At 39.8% G+C, this 19,081-nt stretch overlaps 1 protein-coding gene across 3 annotated transcripts in view; it reads left to right on the top strand.

Moving 5' to 3' along the window:
- The window catches only part of DMTF1 (cyclin D binding myb like transcription factor 1), an 884,631-nt gene that overhangs the window by 267,765 nt on the left and 597,785 nt on the right, over window positions 1–19,081 (top strand). For all 3 annotated transcript variants that reach the window (XM_044088345.1, XM_044088344.1, XR_006366980.1), the window contains exon 4: window positions 6,030–6,124. In XM_044088345.1, the coding sequence (XP_043944280.1) occupies window positions 6,030–6,124 (95 nt within the window). The remainder of the gene's footprint in view (window positions 1–6,029; window positions 6,125–19,081) is intronic.

The raw sequence follows: 19,081 nt of genomic DNA, 5'->3' as shown, positions 1-19,081 counted from the left end.
GTTTACATTCTGCTTTTTGGTGGCCTATACTTTGGGTGAGCATGATGCTGATGGTGGTGGATATATGCTGACCCCCTAGTCATCTTAAGGCAAGATGGCTTTGGTAGTGACTTTTTACCAACTCACCATTAGTAAGTTTAGTATGGGAATGATGAGATGCAGGTGATAGTATGTTATGCACACAGGCCATCATCTTGTGTAATAGGGATGCCTTCCAATAGCATAGTTAGTTGCATCTGTCACAGACTAAATTATTTGTGTCATGTTAGAAGTTCATTGTCTGTTAGTATACAGTAGCTCTTACACTGCCTGAGAGCATCAGATGCTATAAAGCTGGCAACAAAAGGGATGCAAACAATTTTATTGTTCTTTTCGTCTAGGTGGGTCTTGAATTTAGCTTGATGTAAGTGTTCAAAGATATACTAATTTTAGCCTGACATAGGTGTATGGTATAGAAAGGGAACTAAGCTTTAGAGAGGGTACAACCAATTCTGAGCAACTAAAAGCAGTTTAGCCATGGACACACTGTTTGAGAATAACACTGAAGGTACAGCATCTACTACAATAATAAAGTGTGTTCTTATCCAGTAGCAATGTAGTAACATTAAGAGGTACAGTGTGCAACTAAAACTGGCCTAGCACAAACCTACAGGGAACACAATATCAGTGAAATGCTGACTAGCAATTAATAATTGCCTTACACAACACTGAGCAGCTTTCAACAGTACAGATACACTGAAATGCTCAAAGAGCAATTTTGCCAGTGGCCAAATATCCAAACAGAGTTTATCCAGTCACATTAAAGGGACTGCCGAAAAGCACTAACCAGCTGCCATGCAGCCTTACCTACAGTGATATGCATACCTCTGTGATGCACCAATAGCACATTATATAATAAACAGCAGGAAACTGAAGCAGCCAATCAGAATACAGCTTTCCACTAGGCCAGTAGTAATTTGAACTCCCAGATCAATAGCAAGTTACTCTGTCACACAAATTACTATCAAGTCAAGATGTCTGTTTGGGGGCACCTTTATCAAGGGTATGTTTGAGTAAGGGCTTACCCATTAAGAAGCTTTTCAGACTGTGTCCTGTGAGTTGTGAGGGATGGACCTCCTATGGTATAGATAGCTTTGTAGGAGTGGGTCTAACCTCCATAATTACCATGCCCACTATCCAACACTTTTGCTGAGATAGTCTAATGTATCTTACATGTGTATGATGTTTTGTTTAGCATAGCTACCTCATATCTGGAGAGAAAGAACTATATGCTGCATTGCAAGGTAAAGGAGAGGTACTTAGCATCTTGGGAAAGTTTGGAGTACCAGGCAATCCTAATGTTTTATCCTTATTCCATTGAGTTAAAGGATGGACAGACTCTGAATGCTGTTAACTTAATAGTAAAGTGATCTTCATTAATTTCAATTAAAAAAATGATTTCAATAAAAGAAACAACCGTGGGCTTTTGGATCAAAATTAGTCAGCTTAATGCTCCCATTAAAGAATCTTAGCCACGTCCACTGCCAGAACTGTCAGCTCTTGATATCACACACAAATTCTGAGCATTTCCTAGAGATTGCCCTATTAATCTCAACACCCAGTGGTACTCCACAATCTATATTGACTAATGATAAATAATCGTGTGAGTGCTTAATCCCCTGCTGTTTGATTTGTCTTGTTTGGTTAGCTGTTCGATTTGTCTTGTTTGGTTAGCTGTTCGATTTTTGAGCCTGCCTACTAAACCAGGTTTACTGGAAGAGTAGTTTTTCATGCTGTCCATCCCACAATAAGAAAGTGTGCTGTACATACAGCAGTCTGTTTTTACTTTTTCACATTGCTAGGCCTCTTAATGCAACTTTAGGGCAGGAAAGTGATTTTTAACAAACTCGAATTGCATATAAGTTTGGAACTAGGAAGAGATTATTAACCAACTCAGTATTTTTAGCTCTGAACTTTTACACTTTGTAAGGCCTATTTGTACAGGTTTAGGACTGGAAAGGTATTATTAACAAATATGGTCATATTTTTAGTTCTGAACCCAGTTTACCACAATGCCTTTACTTATTCTGGCAAAACTGAGTTTCCCTGGTGTCTGTCAGATTTTGTTTCAAAAACCATTTCATAGTTGCTCAACAGAGTTAGAGTACTTTTAATAGTTTCTTCCTAAATTTTTTACAAATGTGCAGCTGTTGTGTTCTGTTCATGTTTTCGTATAGTTGGTTAAATGTTTGCGCATTTACTACACTAATGTTATACAGGTGGATTTTCACTCTGAATGCCTTTTTCCTGTATGGATGGCAAAATTTGTTTTAACACCGAAAAAGAAAAGAAAATGTTCCCCCTAAATAACATTGAAAACCCATTTTTTGATGCTCCTTTTCTTTAGTGAATGAAGTTCATTATGTTATGTCCCTTTTACTAAATATTGCTTCTTTCAAGCCTTTCAGATGTAAAGATAATGGCTGATTGATACTGAGAGTCATCCAGGTTGGTAGATTGTGGCAATTTCCTTTCCTTCACTTCACAAACGTACCCATTTTATTCTGGTTAAGGCTATACACATGAAAGCTTGCTCATTTTATGCTACTGCACATCATGAGGTGCCACAGACCAGGAGACTGTCTAGGCCTTGAATTAGACAATTTTTCTGCCACTTGTATTTTTCAAATCGCTGTTATGATATCCATCATGGAAGAACTTTTACTTTCACTGTGTAAGAAAAGCAGATCACTGAAGAGGTTGTTTGGCCACCAGATCACAGGCTAGGGCATGAAGTGCATTACTTTTACTGTGCAATGAAAGAACACAATGGAAAGAACAGTAAAAAATGAGAGTGCTTCAACTTGGCCGAGTGTAAACACAGGAGGAAAGAATCCCAGGCCTACTTTATAGCTTGCAAGGCTATGGAGTTTGAGAGTATCTAATCCAGGGATTGGTAGACTGGTCACTCAAGTGTTCTAATACCAGACTCAGTGTACTGTGTACAGAGGGCAAACATAACTCTGACCATCCTGTAGTTTAGTCTGTCCCTGGGTAGATTTGAGTTTCCACTTGTTACCATATCTTCCTGATCTGTTGGAGAGTCAAATTCATACCTCTCCTCTGTTTCAGCAGTTGACACGAAGTCTTTGAGAGGTGCAACCCCAGCTACTGCCTTCAGCATGTTGAGGTAACATCCAGTTCTTCTATGCTAGGCTCTCAGATCAAGCCTTGTACACCAGACAAGAGATGTCTGATCAGTAGTATAGCTAGGGCGAAGTGAGAGGGGCAATGGGCCCAGGTGCAAAGTTCTGAGGGTGAAGTCAGCCATTCCTGAAGTCTCTTTGACACAGTACCAGTTTGTAAAGTCAGTATTGCATTTGCTGTGAAACTTGAGTGCTGTAGCTCTCTGTGTATGGTCCTGTTTGCTACAGTTTTTTTAACCAAAACCTGAGCACTGTAACACTGTATGCAGGCAGGATATAAAATGTAACAACTGTTTGCTACATTTGTAGTAAACAGTTTGCTACAGTTTAAAAAGATTTGTTTTTAAAACTAAAACATGAGCACTGTAGCACTCTGTGTAGGCAGGGTATAAACTGGAATTGTTAGCAGACAGTTTACTACAGTTTAAAAGAAGACATTACTGTATTGTTATTTTTTTAATAAAATAAGTTGAAGGAGGGCTGGGGCAAGGCACAGAAATGGGACATGAATGGCTATGGCAGGAGGGAGGGAGTCTGTGTCATGCATCTGGTGACCTGGTTGTTGTGCCAATAGAAGGATTGTCTGCTTTTTTTTCTCTTTACTGGAACAGCTGGGGGGAATTGATCTAACTGTAATATTACTGCTTTTTTTTCTCTTTTGCTGTTCACTTTAAGAGTTGAGGGGTGTTGCCCAAGGGGCTGTTTGAACTAGCTATGCTTCTTTGTTTGATATATGTCTTCATCATGGTGGACGACACTGTTAGAGATCATGAAGTAGTGTTTGTTCTAGATCCTGCAGAGACCTGTACTTTCTGTGCAGTAACCTTCTCTATGAATTCTGTTGTTTCCCAACCTCTGGCACTTGCCCATTGAAGGCCTGACCCCTCGCATGTTAGCCAAGTACAGGCCTGTTCATCTCAGTTTTAGGATTAAGGAAGGATATCATTCTTCCTCCCTGCTTTAGGAAGTAAACTTAGATGTAGAGTCCCTTCTTTCAGAGACAGATGAGGATAAAAAGATATCAACCTCGTAGCCCCACCCCACACATGACTGTTGTCTTGAAGAAACCTTCAGGCTCATGAAATCCTCCATTGACTTGCCTGTGGCTGTATTCCATATAACTCCCTCAAAAATGCTTAAATAAGTATCTGTGAAAAGGAAAGAGCCTTTGGCTATCCCACTTCTTGAGTATGTCCTCAAGAATGTTGTTTTAACAGCATTTTTTAATGAGTAGTTGGATGCCCCCCTCCTGCCTCCATCAGAGTTGGCATATCATCCTTTCCACGTATGATAAACCAGGCTCATTGTGATTATTGTGATCCAGCCAAATTTGCAGAGCCCACACCATCTGTCTAGTTTCCAGTCTGATCAGGGGTATAAGCCATTTTACAGAGTAAGTAAGATATTATTCTCCTTTGCCATCCTGGTGCTCAGATCCTTCAACTAATTATTCTACCTGCCCTGGTATGGTACCTGGCTTCCTAGTGCAACAGACACTGGAAAGTTTTCAGATGTTTTTTTCAAATTGATCACTGCTGCAGTAGCCTTTGCTATATGTGTTATATCCTGCCAAGGATATAACAACTAGACAGCTTCCAAAGCTTCAGGACACCTTCCATGTGCCTAAACCATCAGTCAGCTTCAGCTTGTGCTGTTCCTTCTGCAGGGCAGATAAGTTCCCTTTAAGGGAAAAAGAACTTCCATTTTAAACATTTATTTAATAACACTTTCCTTTTCAAAAAAGATATTTTAAAGCTACGAGTTTGTGCTTTCAAGGACTGTCAAGAGATTGTATTATACTTTTAAACGGGAGTGTTCTTTTCTCCTGTCAGTTTAAAACTTGTTTAAAGTATTTGAAAAACTTTTTTCCCTGTGGAGAAATTGTATTTATTTTACTTTTTGAGACTAGCAAACTAGTGCTTTTTACTTTGTTTTTATGAAAAAAGTGTCTTTTAAGGACTTTAATATTTTTATTTGTTTCTGTGCTCCTGGCATCTCTACTTGTAGGCTGGAAAGCATAGTGCATTACCAGTAGTATTAGACCTGGTGCTAATATGGGCTTCCTCACAACAGTGGTTCAAGGTAGAGTTCTTGCACTTCATGACAAGCATGTGCTACACAACATCGTTTGTTGCAGGTATTGTAGCCTTGCCTTCTTGTAGGGAATTCTGTTTTGACAAAACTGTGAAAATGTTTCCCCATGATGAATGATACACCATCAACTTCTCACTCCCAACCCTCCCTATCTAGGTTCTCCAGTGTCTGGATTGTTCATCAAACCCAGATCAACTGGGAAATAATCAGGCCTAAAACCTGCATGCTACATAGCTGAGAGTTTAAAATTTTATTTTTTGTGCTGCTTATTTTCAAGGGATTTGTTTGTATTATTTTTAAATAACTGGGCTTCACTGTAAGAAAGTGTTAAAATTTGTGAAAATTTTAAGCTTTCATTCATCACGATTTGGTTAACTTCACTTTAATATTATATTTCAGTTGCTGCTTCTGTAGCAGTTGCACATCACAAACTCAAGCTGTGTTAACAGCTTAACAGCCACAATTGCTTTTGTTACTCTAGTCCTTATATCTGAGCTAAAAATTAATTTTTAAGAAGCGTGAAATTCCAATAAATGAACAACAGTAAGAGCTAGTTTTAAATGTAAAACAAACTGTTTCTAGAAATGATGCGAATTCCAATTTAAAACTATATACTTTGAATTTCTTTAATGTTGCTTTTTTCTCCTAAAAGCTTTCACCTTAATGTGGACTTTTTTAACTAGAGCTGCTGTAAAATAACTTGTAACATGCAGACCATCCAAGTACCATTCGTTACAATTTTTCTTTTAGTTCCAGATAATAATCAGAGTTTTGAGGTGACAATGGCTGCTGCCAGTGAAGTGGCAGATGAAGAAATTGGTGAAGGAACTGTTACTCAGATACAGGTAAAGTACAATGAGCTAATAAGCTTTATGTCTGTGTGAGTCATAGTAACATGCTCAAGCTAAAATTACAGCAGTTTTTATTTTTTTGCAAAACATTGCCTGAATAAAATTGTACTTTTGATAGTTTGTGTCTATGAAATATGCCATTTACCTGTAACTAAATTTAGCAAGATTTAGATGCATAAATAAATGCATAATTATATTCTTATTTCCCTTTTGTCTGCATCCAGTAATTGATTCCCCAAAACTTGCCAGTGTTCTGTATCTGACTGATTCTGATAACATTTGTTTCCAGTATGCCTCTCTGCCTTCCATTATTTAGAGGGCATTTAATGACATTTTTGAATAGCTTCTCATATGGTCCTTCATAAATTCTTTTAAAGTTACTACAGATATTATTTAAATGCATCTACTATTTTCTGAGTTCTGAAGGTGCAGTAAGACTGCACAGTTTTCTAGGTCTGATGTGCCACCTGTTTTCCTTTGCTTCTGTCTTCTTATGCCATGCACCTATGTGTATACAGTACTATGCCACCTGTTTTCCTTTGCTTTTCACCTTTCATGTCATGTACCTATATGTATATGGTTCTATGCCACCTGTTTTTCTTTGCTTTTGACCTCTTATGTTTTGCATCTTTTTTACTTGCCCAACTACATTCTTACTCAGATATAAATTGTACATAAGTTGTATATAAACTGTCTCCTTTCAGGTTGTCTGTAATACATTCTCCATATGTGTATACTCTCTTTTGTTTAATGTTTTTATTGAAATGTTTCAAAAACACCTTAAGAATGGAGAATATGAGAATGAGAGAATTAGGGCCCTAGTCAACCACAGATGCACAAATGTAATAACTGACAATGTCAGTTTAAGCAGACCATACATTAAAAGCAATTGCATTCTATAGGCATTGATCAGCATAAGAACACCCTTAAGCAGAACAAAACAACCATTTCTAAATGCCAAACTTGTACTATCCTCACATTCTGTTATTTACTGTCCCTATCCAGTAGGACAGTAAGACACTCTGCCACTATATGCCACACTAAGTTAAAGAAGCTGCATCTAGCAGTATCAAAATCAAATTTATTAATTTAGTCTTGAACATTTGGGCATAGTGGAGTCTAATTTATACTAACTTTATCCTCCATTACAGCTTTTTCCTATTATAAAGCATTTATAAAGTAGCTTTTGTCATACAGGTAACAATAGAATGGGATAATGCCTTCCTGTGATATAGTTAGCTGTAAAATTTGGTAAACTCCAGAATCATTTTATTTGAGACCAAGAGGTCTGATCTAAGGCAGGTATCATCCAGTGTTTAATGGAATCTGTAAGGCAAATTCTCTCTCTCTCTATTTTTCTCACACTCTGACAAGATGTTTTGAATGTCCCACTGTATATTTACCCACATTGCCCACAGTGGAACTAAAGCATCCCATGACTGTTGTGAACTCAGTGTCCAGCTACAGTCTGTGTGTCACTTCAGTACACTGGTTTGTATGCCCTGGAAAAATCCTGTCTGATTTCCGCAGTGGTATAAAAGGAAGTGTTGGATTTGTTAACTAAAAAAAAGCTGCATCACTGTGTGAGAGACCGATATTGGTAAGGGTTATTTAGTCAACAAAAGAGACCGTTATCCTCACTTAAAGGTTTCTGCACCATACCCTCCTACCTTGTGCTAATAAAGAGGGTGGTTTAGTAAACATACTGTTGCAAATGCCCATATATAGAGAGAGAAGAAAACATTCCTTTCTGTAAAGTTGAACCTAAAAACAGCGAAAGGTAGACCTCAGTTGTAGGCAGTGCTATAGCCTCCCCAGGCTTCCTTCAGCATTACCAACCATTATTGTTTTATGTAGTTTGGATCAGCTTAACTCAGCTGTTCTTTCATTATATGTCAAGTTGTAGATGGGTCTCTTGCAAAGATGTCTCCGTTTTGAATTAACTGCCTTTCCCCCTCATCTCAATGCTAAACATTTTTGTATTCCCCCACTGAGTTTTGTTTTTCTTCTGGAATAGAAAAGTTGGACAAAAATCGCAATCTCAGCTTTTTCTCATGATGCTGTACCATGTAAGACTGGACTTTAAAGCGTTTATTCCTGATAAAGTGTTCTGAGAAAATTATTCACCTATTATTACTGACAAGCCTCTTAATTAATGTATGGGATTATCCTTGTGCACTGTTTTGGCATCCCATCTCATTTCCTTGCCCAGTATCTAGTTGTACCCTGAGACCCTCCATGAGGCCCTAGATGCAAAGTCTATCCAATGCATCACATTTATAAGATGTAATGCTAAAAGATCTAAGGTCTGGGAAGTGAATCACCCCATTCTCACTTGCTGTTAACCAGATCACTTTACTTACCGGTGGCATCCAAAAAACAACCTTACTAATTTATTTTGACATTTGCTGAATGCTGAACAAAATTAAAGAGAAGGCTTACTATGCCCCTCCCCCCCAAAAGAAAATACAAGGTTTCTAGTAGAGTGCTTTAATGTTGTTATTTTTTATCTTGAGAATTTCAGTGCATAGTCCAGTGATCTAATATATGTCTAGCTTCCCCTTTGTAATAGCCATCATCCTGTCCTTATTTCTGTAGATATTAACTCTCAGATACTTAGGGTACCTAACCAGGCAGCTGCAGTGTTTGCTAAGTGGGTGCTAAAATCAGACACAAGACTTGTAGTTCTCTCACTATTGATGTTCTAATTAGACAGCCTTCTAAATATTTCCAGCAGCTTAATATTTTATGAAAATGTTCCTCCAAGCCAGAGATGTTAAGGAACATGTCTGTATGCAGATTAACTGAGGCTGTACATTTGTATTTTAATAGCTGATAATACCATTTGTATGATCCCTTCAATGCTGAATTGCAAATGCAAATAAAATATGGTGTCAGTAGGGGTATACTTCAAAAGATCGACTGACCACATCGTCAAATCCGCATTCATCAATATCACATCAGTGAAACCTTGCAATGTCGAACACCTGGAACTGCAAAGCCTAACCCCTGGAAGTGAATCACTTGGCCACCAGGAAAAAAAAATAAAACAACGCAGCAAGTAACAACCAACAGAGTGGGGGGCTTCACCCCCCCACACACCCCTAACTAATTATACAAACTCTAAGATTGCATTACAGTGGGGAAAATGGCAAAGTTAACCCATGGTGGCCAAATGGTTCTTTTCCCAGGGTTAGTTTTCCATGATGTTCATCATGTTTCACTGTTGCAGTCATTACACTTGGGTTATCCTGCTGGCAGGCGACCCGCAGTCGGCCAGAGTTCCAAAGTCTTGGTCCGGCGTCGGTTGCTGTCTCTTCTTCCCTGACGTCAGTGCGCCAGGGGTATATAAGATGCAACCGATGCCATTTTCTTCAGTCTTTCTTGCCGCATGGTGCCCGAAGCAAAAGCAGTTCACAAGTGCCGGTCGGCTGACTCCTGTGATTTTTGAATTCGGATTTCAGAACCGAAGTCTTCAATAAAGCTAAGTACCCCATTGGGGAAACTTTTTCTTGCCTCAGACCGATGTCAGTAAAAGTTAATAATTGTATTTCTTGTGGGAAGCAAATACCTCATAAGGATTTTCATTCTTACTGTATTCCTTGACTAGGCCCTGACCATGACGTCACTAGTTGTCGGTTTTGTGCTAGATTTAGCAAACGCACTATTAAACATTGGTTTGATTTTGCTTTGCATTACTTTGGCCGAAGGTTCAATTATACAATGCCGTCGGAATAACCAATGACCAGAATTCACAAAAAAAACGTAAAGACAAGGATAAGGACAGGCATCCGAGGTCCAAAACCGACGACGAAGCCTCTTCTAGGCCAGTCACCGGTTCGCCAGTTCTCAGCGAGGCGCTTTCGCAGCCCTTGACACCCGCTACCTCAGAGTTTCAGGCCACCTCCGACTCCCACGTGGAGACAACTAGGCCTCTGGAAACTCAAGGTATTGGGCCTACGGAAACTAATCCCTCGGATGGGTCCGGAGCCGCTGAACAGGCACCGGCTTCTGAGGGTGTTTTCAGACCTTCACAGCTAACCTTCAAAACAACAACCAAGTCTAAAACACCATTAAAGACAAAGAAACAAGTACAGCATTCTCCTGGACAGTCCTCCATGCCTAAGAAATAGATGCTCAAAATGGCCGAAGACCTAATTACTCTGATCAGGGGTTCCCATCCCCCTCCTGATAAAAGGCCTAGGCAGGATACAGACTATGACTCTTCTGATCAGGTTTCCATTTCCTCTGTCTCCTCTTCAGACCAGGGATACTCTACCCCCCCCATGAGGACTCTGATGCTGAAGAATCCATTCCTTCAGCCTCTCCTCCTGAGGATTACTCTTTTGGGGAAACTTTACATACTATGAGGGAGCATTTCCATTGGAAGAGCCAGGATTATTCAGAATCCAAGAAAAGGCTCAGAGATTTTCTTTTATTACCTCAGCACAGGCCCTTTGCTATTCCGCCTTTGTGGATGATGTATTCTCTTTATCTAGTTTAACCCCTGATTCTTTTCCCCCAGCTCCAGTCAAGCCAGACAGGTACTACAGAGTCCCTAACTCTCACAAATTTCTTTATAAAAACCCTGCTGCTGACCCAGAAACTATTTCCCAGGGTCCCAAAGGGGTAAAGGCTTCCACTGCTAAAAATCCAGTCCCCTCTGACAGGGATTCCAGAGCATTTGATAGATGAGGGAAGAAAGTTTACACTTCTGCAACTTTAGCAGTAAGGGCTTTAAATTGCCAGTTCCGCATGCTTAAATACCAACAATATTTAATGTCTCTGTTAAAACAGAAAATGCTTACAAGCTGAGAAGGTCCTGATTATAAGGAAATGCAGGATTTATTGCATGCAGCTGAACAAGTTGGAAAACATACTATGCAATGTGGTTTTGATTCATTAGAGGCGTTTTGCAGAGCCGCAGTTACAGGATCTGTGATTCGAAGGCATGCTTGGTTAAAAGAACAAAGTTTACCTGATCATGTTAAGGCAAAATTATTGGATGCACCTTTACAGCATGATATTCTGTTTGGTATTAAGGCAGAAGAGGTGTTAAAGAAAATGGAGGATAAAGCAAAATTTATGCAAACAGTGAAGGATTTCTTACAGGTACAGCCACCTAGATTTAGCAGAAATTGGCCTTCAAACAATTGGTCCTTTCCAGTGTCAGACAGACCACAAAGAGGCAGATACAGACACCCAAGAGACAGATCTCAGCCCCAAGGCTCTTACAGATCACGACAGTGGGGTGCTTTAACCCCAAAAGGAGGAGAAGACAAGTCACAACCTTATACAAAACAGTCCCAATGACTTCCCCTTTCAAATGCCAAGCACGTACCTTTTGGAAGCTCCCTTAGGGGGAAAACTAGCACTTTTTTCACAAAATTGGCATATAATCACCCAAGACGAATGGGTTCTGAATATTGTGTCTCAAGGTTACAGGTTCCACTTTCACACTCTACCAAGGCTAAAAGGAATGCCAGACCTGCCACAAAATCAATGGGCAGAGGCACAAAAACAAATTACAGCCCTTATGGTCATGAAAGCTATTCAAAAAGTGCCACAACAGGAACAAGGAAAAGGATTTTACTCAAGACTTTTCTTGGTTCCCAGAAAGGACAAAGCCTGGAGACCCATACTGGACCTATCTATTCTAAATACTTACCTGGATGTTCCGAAATTCAAAATGTTGACTCTACAGCATCTTCTTCCCATGCTGGGCAAGAAGGCTTGGCTTGTTACTTTGGACCTCAAAGAGGCATACCTGCATGTCCCAATCAGACAAAATTGCAGAAGATACCTCAGATTCATAGCTAGCACAATGCATTACCAATTCTATGCACTGCCCTTTGGCTTATCTACAGGGTTTTCACAAAATGCCTGGCACCAGTAATTGCATTTTGCAGACAAAAAGGAATTCAAATATGTCCCTACTTGGACGACTGCCTTATTCAAGCAGAGAGCAAAGACATTCTACTAAATCACCTGGCGTTTGTAAAAAGATTACTGATGGGCCTAGGATACACTATAAATGAAAAGAAGTCAAAACTAGTGCCCTCACAAGAGATAATATTCCTGGGTGCAAGCTTAAATACAACTGCCCAGATGGCTTATCTCATGCCAGACAAGCAAAGACAACTGACACAGTACTTTCAATTGATGGCAACAAAATCCCAACTCCCTGCAAGAAAAATTCTGCAGGCCTTGGGGTTCATGGCGTCCTGCATACTACTAATACCATATGCCAGACTGCATATGAGGAAGTTACAATGGTATCTAAAAAATGTTTGGACTCAACACTGTCACAGTTTGGAAGCAATAATACAAATTATTCCCTGCCTACAACAGGAGTTTCGATGGTGGGCACAGACATGTCACCACAACAAGGGACAGCCTTTCACTTTACCCACAGCCAGGCAGACACTAATAACAGATGCATCGGATTACGTCTGGGGAGCACATTTGGAAGGAAAATGTATTCAGGGCAAATGGGCCGCATACCAAATGCATCTTCACATCAATCAAAAAGAGATGCTAGCTGTACAAAATGCCCTGACAGCCTTCAAGGACCTTCTGCATCCAGGACAACTTTTACTAAAGATAGACAACACCACAGTTATGTGGTACATAAACAAGCAAGGGGGCACACACTCCTGCCCCCTCTGCAGACAAGCCATGACTTTGTGGAATACAGCACTGACTTATCAAATTCATCTGCAAGCACAATTCCTGCCAGGAAAGAAAAATACTCTGGCAGATGACTTAAGCAGAAACATCATGGACCCTCACGAGTGGAAATTAAATCCACAAGTATTCAGCATGATAACACAAAAATGGAGGTGCCCAGACATAGATCTTTTTGCCTCCCCTCTGAACTACAGAAATTCTGCACAAGGACATACCACACAAGTATGGAAAGTGGATGCTCTCTCATTCAGCTGGAAAAGCCTAAAAGTTTATGCCTTCCCACCACTGCCTCTCCTTTCAGAGTTACTCCTAAAAGCCAGACAAGAGAAGCCAACAATGATCCTGATTGCCCCAGACTGGCCACGCCAGCAGTGGTACCCAATCTTAAAGAACTTGGCTCAAGGCCCAGCATGGATTTTACCTCAAATTCCTCACCTCCTGACTCAACAAAACAATCAGATCCTGCACAGTCAGCTCAAAACCTTAAATCTAGCTGCATGGCAGATACCCTAGCCAAGCAGCCAACCCCTCTCTCTAAAGCTGTTATGGATGTCATTTTGGAGGCCAGAAGGCCCAGCACCAGGAAAACCTACTCAGAAAAGTGGAAGAGATTCTGCGGTTGGAACCAGGCTCAAGGCTTTGACCCTCTTGTTCCAAATATTCCTCAGATATTACAATACTTAACTGAGATGCTGGACAAAGGCCAATGAGCAATTTCAGCTCATTATAACACGGAACCTCCAATTTTCTCTCATCCATTACTAAGACAGTTCCTCAGAGGGGCTAAAAACATAAGACCGCCCCGGAGAGCACCAACACCAGCCTGGGACCTCAACTTTGTCTTGGAAAAACTAACTTTGCCTCCTTTTGAGCCAGCCAATTCAGCAGAATTAAAATTTTTGTCATGGAAAACTGCTCTGCTACTAGCAATAACTTCAGCACAAAGAGTCTCAGAGCTACAGGCATTAATGGCACTGGAACCTTTCATCAAGACAGGGTTTCCTTAAGAACAAACCCCACATTTATGCCAAAGCTGGTATCCAGTGTGGCTCTTAACCAAACTATTCACTTGCCAACATTTTATCCAAATCCCCAGAATAAAGGGGAGAGACTTCTGCATTCATTGGACATTCACAGGCAGTTACGTTTCCACTTGGACAAAACAAAAGCTTTCAGGAAAACTGAGAAACTGTTTGTAGCATATGCTGCAGGATCACAGGGAAAATCTATTTCAAAGCAGACTATTTCAAAGCGGATAGGACACTGTATCCATTTCTGCTGCACACAACATGGAAAAAACAGTGCCTAACAACATTAGGCCACATTCTACCAGGGCAACAGCCACCTCAGCAGCCTTTCTTAGAGGAGTACCAACCAAGGATATTTTGGAAGCTGTAACTTGGAGTTCAGTGCACACCTTTACCAAGCATTACCACTTGCCTCTTTACTCTAAATCCAGAACAGGCTTTGCAACTGCAGTGCTGCAGGGCCTCATAGCCACTCTAAATCCTTTATAGACCCAGCCACCCAACCTCAGCTTTGGGATTCAACCCAAGTGTAATGACTGCAACAGTGAAACACGATGAACATAGTACAGTTTTGTACCTACCATAAATGTAGATGTTCGAGTGCATTCACTGTTGCAGTTCAGGTTACCCACCCTCCATCCCCTCTCACTTTGCTGGGACTTATCTATGCCTTTCTATCCTATACAACTTATATACAACCTATGTGGTGTATTTGCTTGTAAATGAGGGTATTGTTGTTTATTTACTGTATGTTTTGGTTAGCAATATGTATTGCCTATCTATTTGGGGGCACCTGACATCTGGGGCAAGAAAAACTGAAGAAAATGGCATCGGTTGCATCTTACATACCCATGGCGCACTGACGTCAGGGAAGAAGCATCAGCAACTGACACCAGACCAAGACTTTGGAACTCTGGCCGACTGCGGGTCACCTGCCAGCAGGATAACCCAAGTGTAATGGCTGCAACAGTGAATACACTCGAACATCTACATTTATGGTAGGTACAAAACTGTACTTTCCCGGTGTTCGACATTGCAAGGTTTCACTGGTGTGGTCTCAATGAACTCAGAGTCGATGATGGGGTAATTCGATCTTTTGAAGTAGACCCATCAGTAGACACCATAGTCTCATGTCACTATTCAGTATGACCTCTGTTGACATAAGCGTTGAATCCTGATAAATCTTTTATTTGCTGTGCCCCCCCATTTTCCATGTCCATTCATTTCCCTATCCTTGCTATTCTGCAGTGCAAGTAAGATCTGACTGGAGAGGCTGTCATACAGTTACCTCAGCAGTGATCTTTGCCTTGCTGGAATCCTGGCAATGAGAGGATATTTATTTAGGCGTAATCCCTCTGTTGGGTGGGGGAGTCATACCTGTATCACCACAGGGATCAGAATGCCCTTCCTAGTTGAGCTGCATGTTTCTGTGTACTTGCAGTGAGAGCTTCCACCAAAGTGGGCATTCTGATACGATTAGTGTTTATACTAAGAATCGGGGCAAAATGGTCATGTTGATGTCCCTCCACTTCAGCCCTGATATCCCTTAACAGTTGGATAGGATAACCCCTGTTTAGAAACAGGCATATCACGTAATGCACCTCTTTGCCAAAGGTGGTGTCATTAGATGTAAGTCGGGACAGTCTAACCATCTGTGCTTTGACAACAGACTTTTTTTGATACAGTGGATGACAATTGTCAAAATGGAGGTAGGTGTTAGTGAAGGTCTCTTTTCTATAAATTGTTAGAGTAACAACACTTGACCATGTTTTTCCCCAATAAAATGTCAAGATAATTAATGCTGTCGCTACTAGTAGAATAAATAAACTTTAAAAAGGATATAGAATCCTGCCACATCTCAAAACATATTTCCCATTGGCTTAAATTACCTTTGCACAAGATTAGGACATCATCAGGATACCTGCAGTACCCGTGTATCAAGGCCATAAATTGAGGATGAAAACAAACTTCTTTTCCCACATAGCCAGCACAGTGTTGGCATATATGGAGCCGCAAGAATCACCCATAGCTACACCAGAAGTTTGATGATAATACCCCCCCCCCCCTCAAAAAAATAAAAAGTTATTATTCAAGGTTAAATTAAGCAGGGAAGTGACCATACCTACTTCCTGTGTAGAAAGTGACGTGAACTCCGATAGGAAAGAATGAAACCACTGGAGCCCAATGTTATTGGGGGATGACAGAGAATAAATCAAACACATCCACGGTGATGAATAAAACATCACCACCAAAATCTAAAGAATTCAGAGTCTCCAACAGATACCAAGAATCTTTCAATGTGTGTATAATGGAATTTTTTAAAGACTGGCATTTAAAGTCTACAAATTTGGCCAAGGGCTCCTTTTTGGAATCTTTTGCAGAAATACTTGGTTTTAACGAGGGACTAAGGCATTTTTGTGTATTTTAGGAATACCAAAAATTGATGCTACCTTTGGCTTAACTAAATTCAGGTATTCCTAAAACTCATGGCCTTTTTCCCCCCTGTAGGACCATATCAAGCAGAAAAACATCCAGTTTGGCATAAGCAACATTTATTTCATTCAAAGAGACCCTTTTGTAAGTGGTGTTATTAGAAAGCAAAAGGAACATTTTGGAAGAGTAATCAATGCTATTCATTATAACCCCTGTCCATTTCATAATATGAATGCATCTGTCATTTGCAAGGGTATTCAATAACCCCCTCTCCTCAATGGATACATTGTCAGGGGGTACCTGTCTCCTTTTAAACTGGTTACAAATACTTCTAACTTGACCCTCACAAATCCTCTCAAATGCTGAAATCAGGGTGTTGGGGGGTGCCATATAGGTTCTGTTCTGCGTAAAACACCAGAAGTGGATCCAGTGGAAGCAGCTTTATCAACAAACAGTTTTAAATGTATACATCTAGTGAACAATTTTAACTGTGTTAACAGCTTGAACAATGTCCAGCTTGAAACTGGAAATAAAACTGAAACCTTTTTTGAAAATAGCCATGCTCGATTCAGTAAACATAACATTAGACAAATTAAAAACATGAAAAGAAACGGTGTGTTACAACTGCATTTGCAAAGTGTTACTGCCTGAATCTGCCCCTGCCTTGAAAATTCCCAAATGTCTCTCTCCATTGGTGTCTTGGATCAATTTTCTAGCCATGGTTTGACCCTGGGTCCGGTTGGCAAGTCTCTCTGATCGACAAACCTGGGGTTGTTCTAAAAAAAATATATATATATATATATATAAAAAAAAACATCAATGTCATAATTTTCAGTCATCTCATTAACAGACTCCAAATTATCTCTATAAGAAACTGTTCTATTACAATGCAGTGGACATGGCATGGGATAAGCCTTCTCAAGTTCATAGTCAGTTTTGTCCCTCTATAACTTAAGGGCTTTGCGTGCTTTGTTTTTACTAATGTTATCAACCTTAATGAAAATGTTATTGTACTTCTGTTTTAATATTTGCAAAAGACGGGTCATTCTGTTAGCTCATTTTAAAGCCCTCAATTCATTGTCCAAAACAGTTATTCTAAATTCATTTTCCTTTATAAGCATTTTCAGTAAAGAAATAGTTTTGTTGAACAGTATAATCATCTCGAGGTAAAACACTGAATTTGGCACCACACCATTTGCACATTCCAAGCACATAATCCTTTTGGTATATGGTTACAGTGCACACACTAAGTTAAATAGAAATTCTCTAACTCTAAATTCCTAAACAGTTTCTTTTCAAATTCAGCCATCTGTACAGACAACGACCTGTCTCCTTGCTCCATACTTCCAGTAGAGGAAAAAGAAATGGTGGAACGCCACAGTCAAACCTCAAAATCAACCTCAGGGGGAAAGTTGGAAGGCAACTGGTTGTGAGGCACAGGACCTTGATTGGTAACCAAGCGACCATTCACCACAGCTTGTGCATAGGTCAGTGGTAGTTGAGAGAACAGGTCCTGGCTGAGATTAACTCCTTCATTGAAACTAGAAGGAATTTGTCCTTATGAAGTAGCAAGATTAGCATATTTGGATGATTGCTGAATAAGCAGCATGACGTCACCCAGCAGCTCCATGTCAGCGGAAAACCAACAATACTAGAAACAAGCTGGAAGCCAAGTGATAGACCAGTAACTTAAAACAAAAAATAATAAAATCAGCAAGGATGCCACCAACGAAACTGTAAATTGGTTTATTCAAAAAGAAAACAAAGCCCTTTCATCTTTACATTTAGATAAAGACTTCATCAGAGTGAATTCTGGTGAAACGTAATGCATTAAATACTACCCACATAGTGTATTTAGCTTCATGTGATTTTTGTATTGCATATTATGTGGGTAAAACTGTCAGAAAGCTGAAAGATAGAGTATGTGAGCATTATTATGATATCAGGAAAGATAAAAACACCAGTGCCCTCTTTAGGCATACTACTGTTTGTCCCAGTTACAGAAAGTTTACTTTTTTGCTATTGACAGGGTGATGGTTATTCCACTTGGGCAAGACATTGAGACTTTGCTTGAGCTCAAGGAACTAGTTTGGCAGCTGAGGCTCAATGCCTCAGTTTCACCAGGGTTAAATGACTCTCCATTTCTAGTGTTTTAGAGATAAAGGCTCTATAGTTTAATAATTTTATTCATATTTTTCATGTATACATTAAATGTACACTTTAAACATCTTATTTGTATATATTTTATACATTGTTTATACTTTTTTATACTGCAGTATGTTTAGCATCTTAGTGAAATGTCCTGTTTGCTATTTGGGTTTGCACATCTTTTTCCTGTTTTTACTATGGTCTTAGAGTGCAGTGTTTTAGTCTGATTTAACATGATTAACCAACTAATTACATCACTGTGCCTCCCATTGTCGAGTTGTGTGTATTTAATGCATTAGGTTTCACCAGAATTCACTCTGATGAAGTCTTTTTTAAACTTAAATAAGAAAGCGTTCAGTTTTCTTTTTGAATAAACCAGTTTACAGTTTTGTTGGTGTCATCCTTGCTGATTTTATTATTTTTAGATAATCTAATAGGATAGAAATAGTACAACAATGACTGGGAAGGCATCTAGTGTAATGGTAAGTTCTTACAAAACTGTACTTTTTATCCTTCATCCCTCTCTCCCTTGGCTGCCCCAAGGCTGCTGGTCTATTGGACACTCTGGTTACCCGCCCCCTTAGAGACAACCTTTTAGTATATTTTCTTGAAAGATTAGAGGCATCCTCACTCTGCTGCTGTAGTTCTCCAT

Source organism: Protopterus annectens, chromosome 11.part0 (assembly GCF_019279795.1).
Source record: "Protopterus annectens isolate FY-2018-M chromosome 11.part0, PAN1.0, whole genome shotgun sequence".
In the NCBI taxonomy this organism is placed as follows: Eukaryota; Metazoa; Chordata; order Ceratodontiformes; family Protopteridae; genus Protopterus; species Protopterus annectens.
The sequence above is the reverse complement of the archived record's forward strand: the minus strand, read 5'-3'. Positions and strand labels throughout refer to the sequence as shown.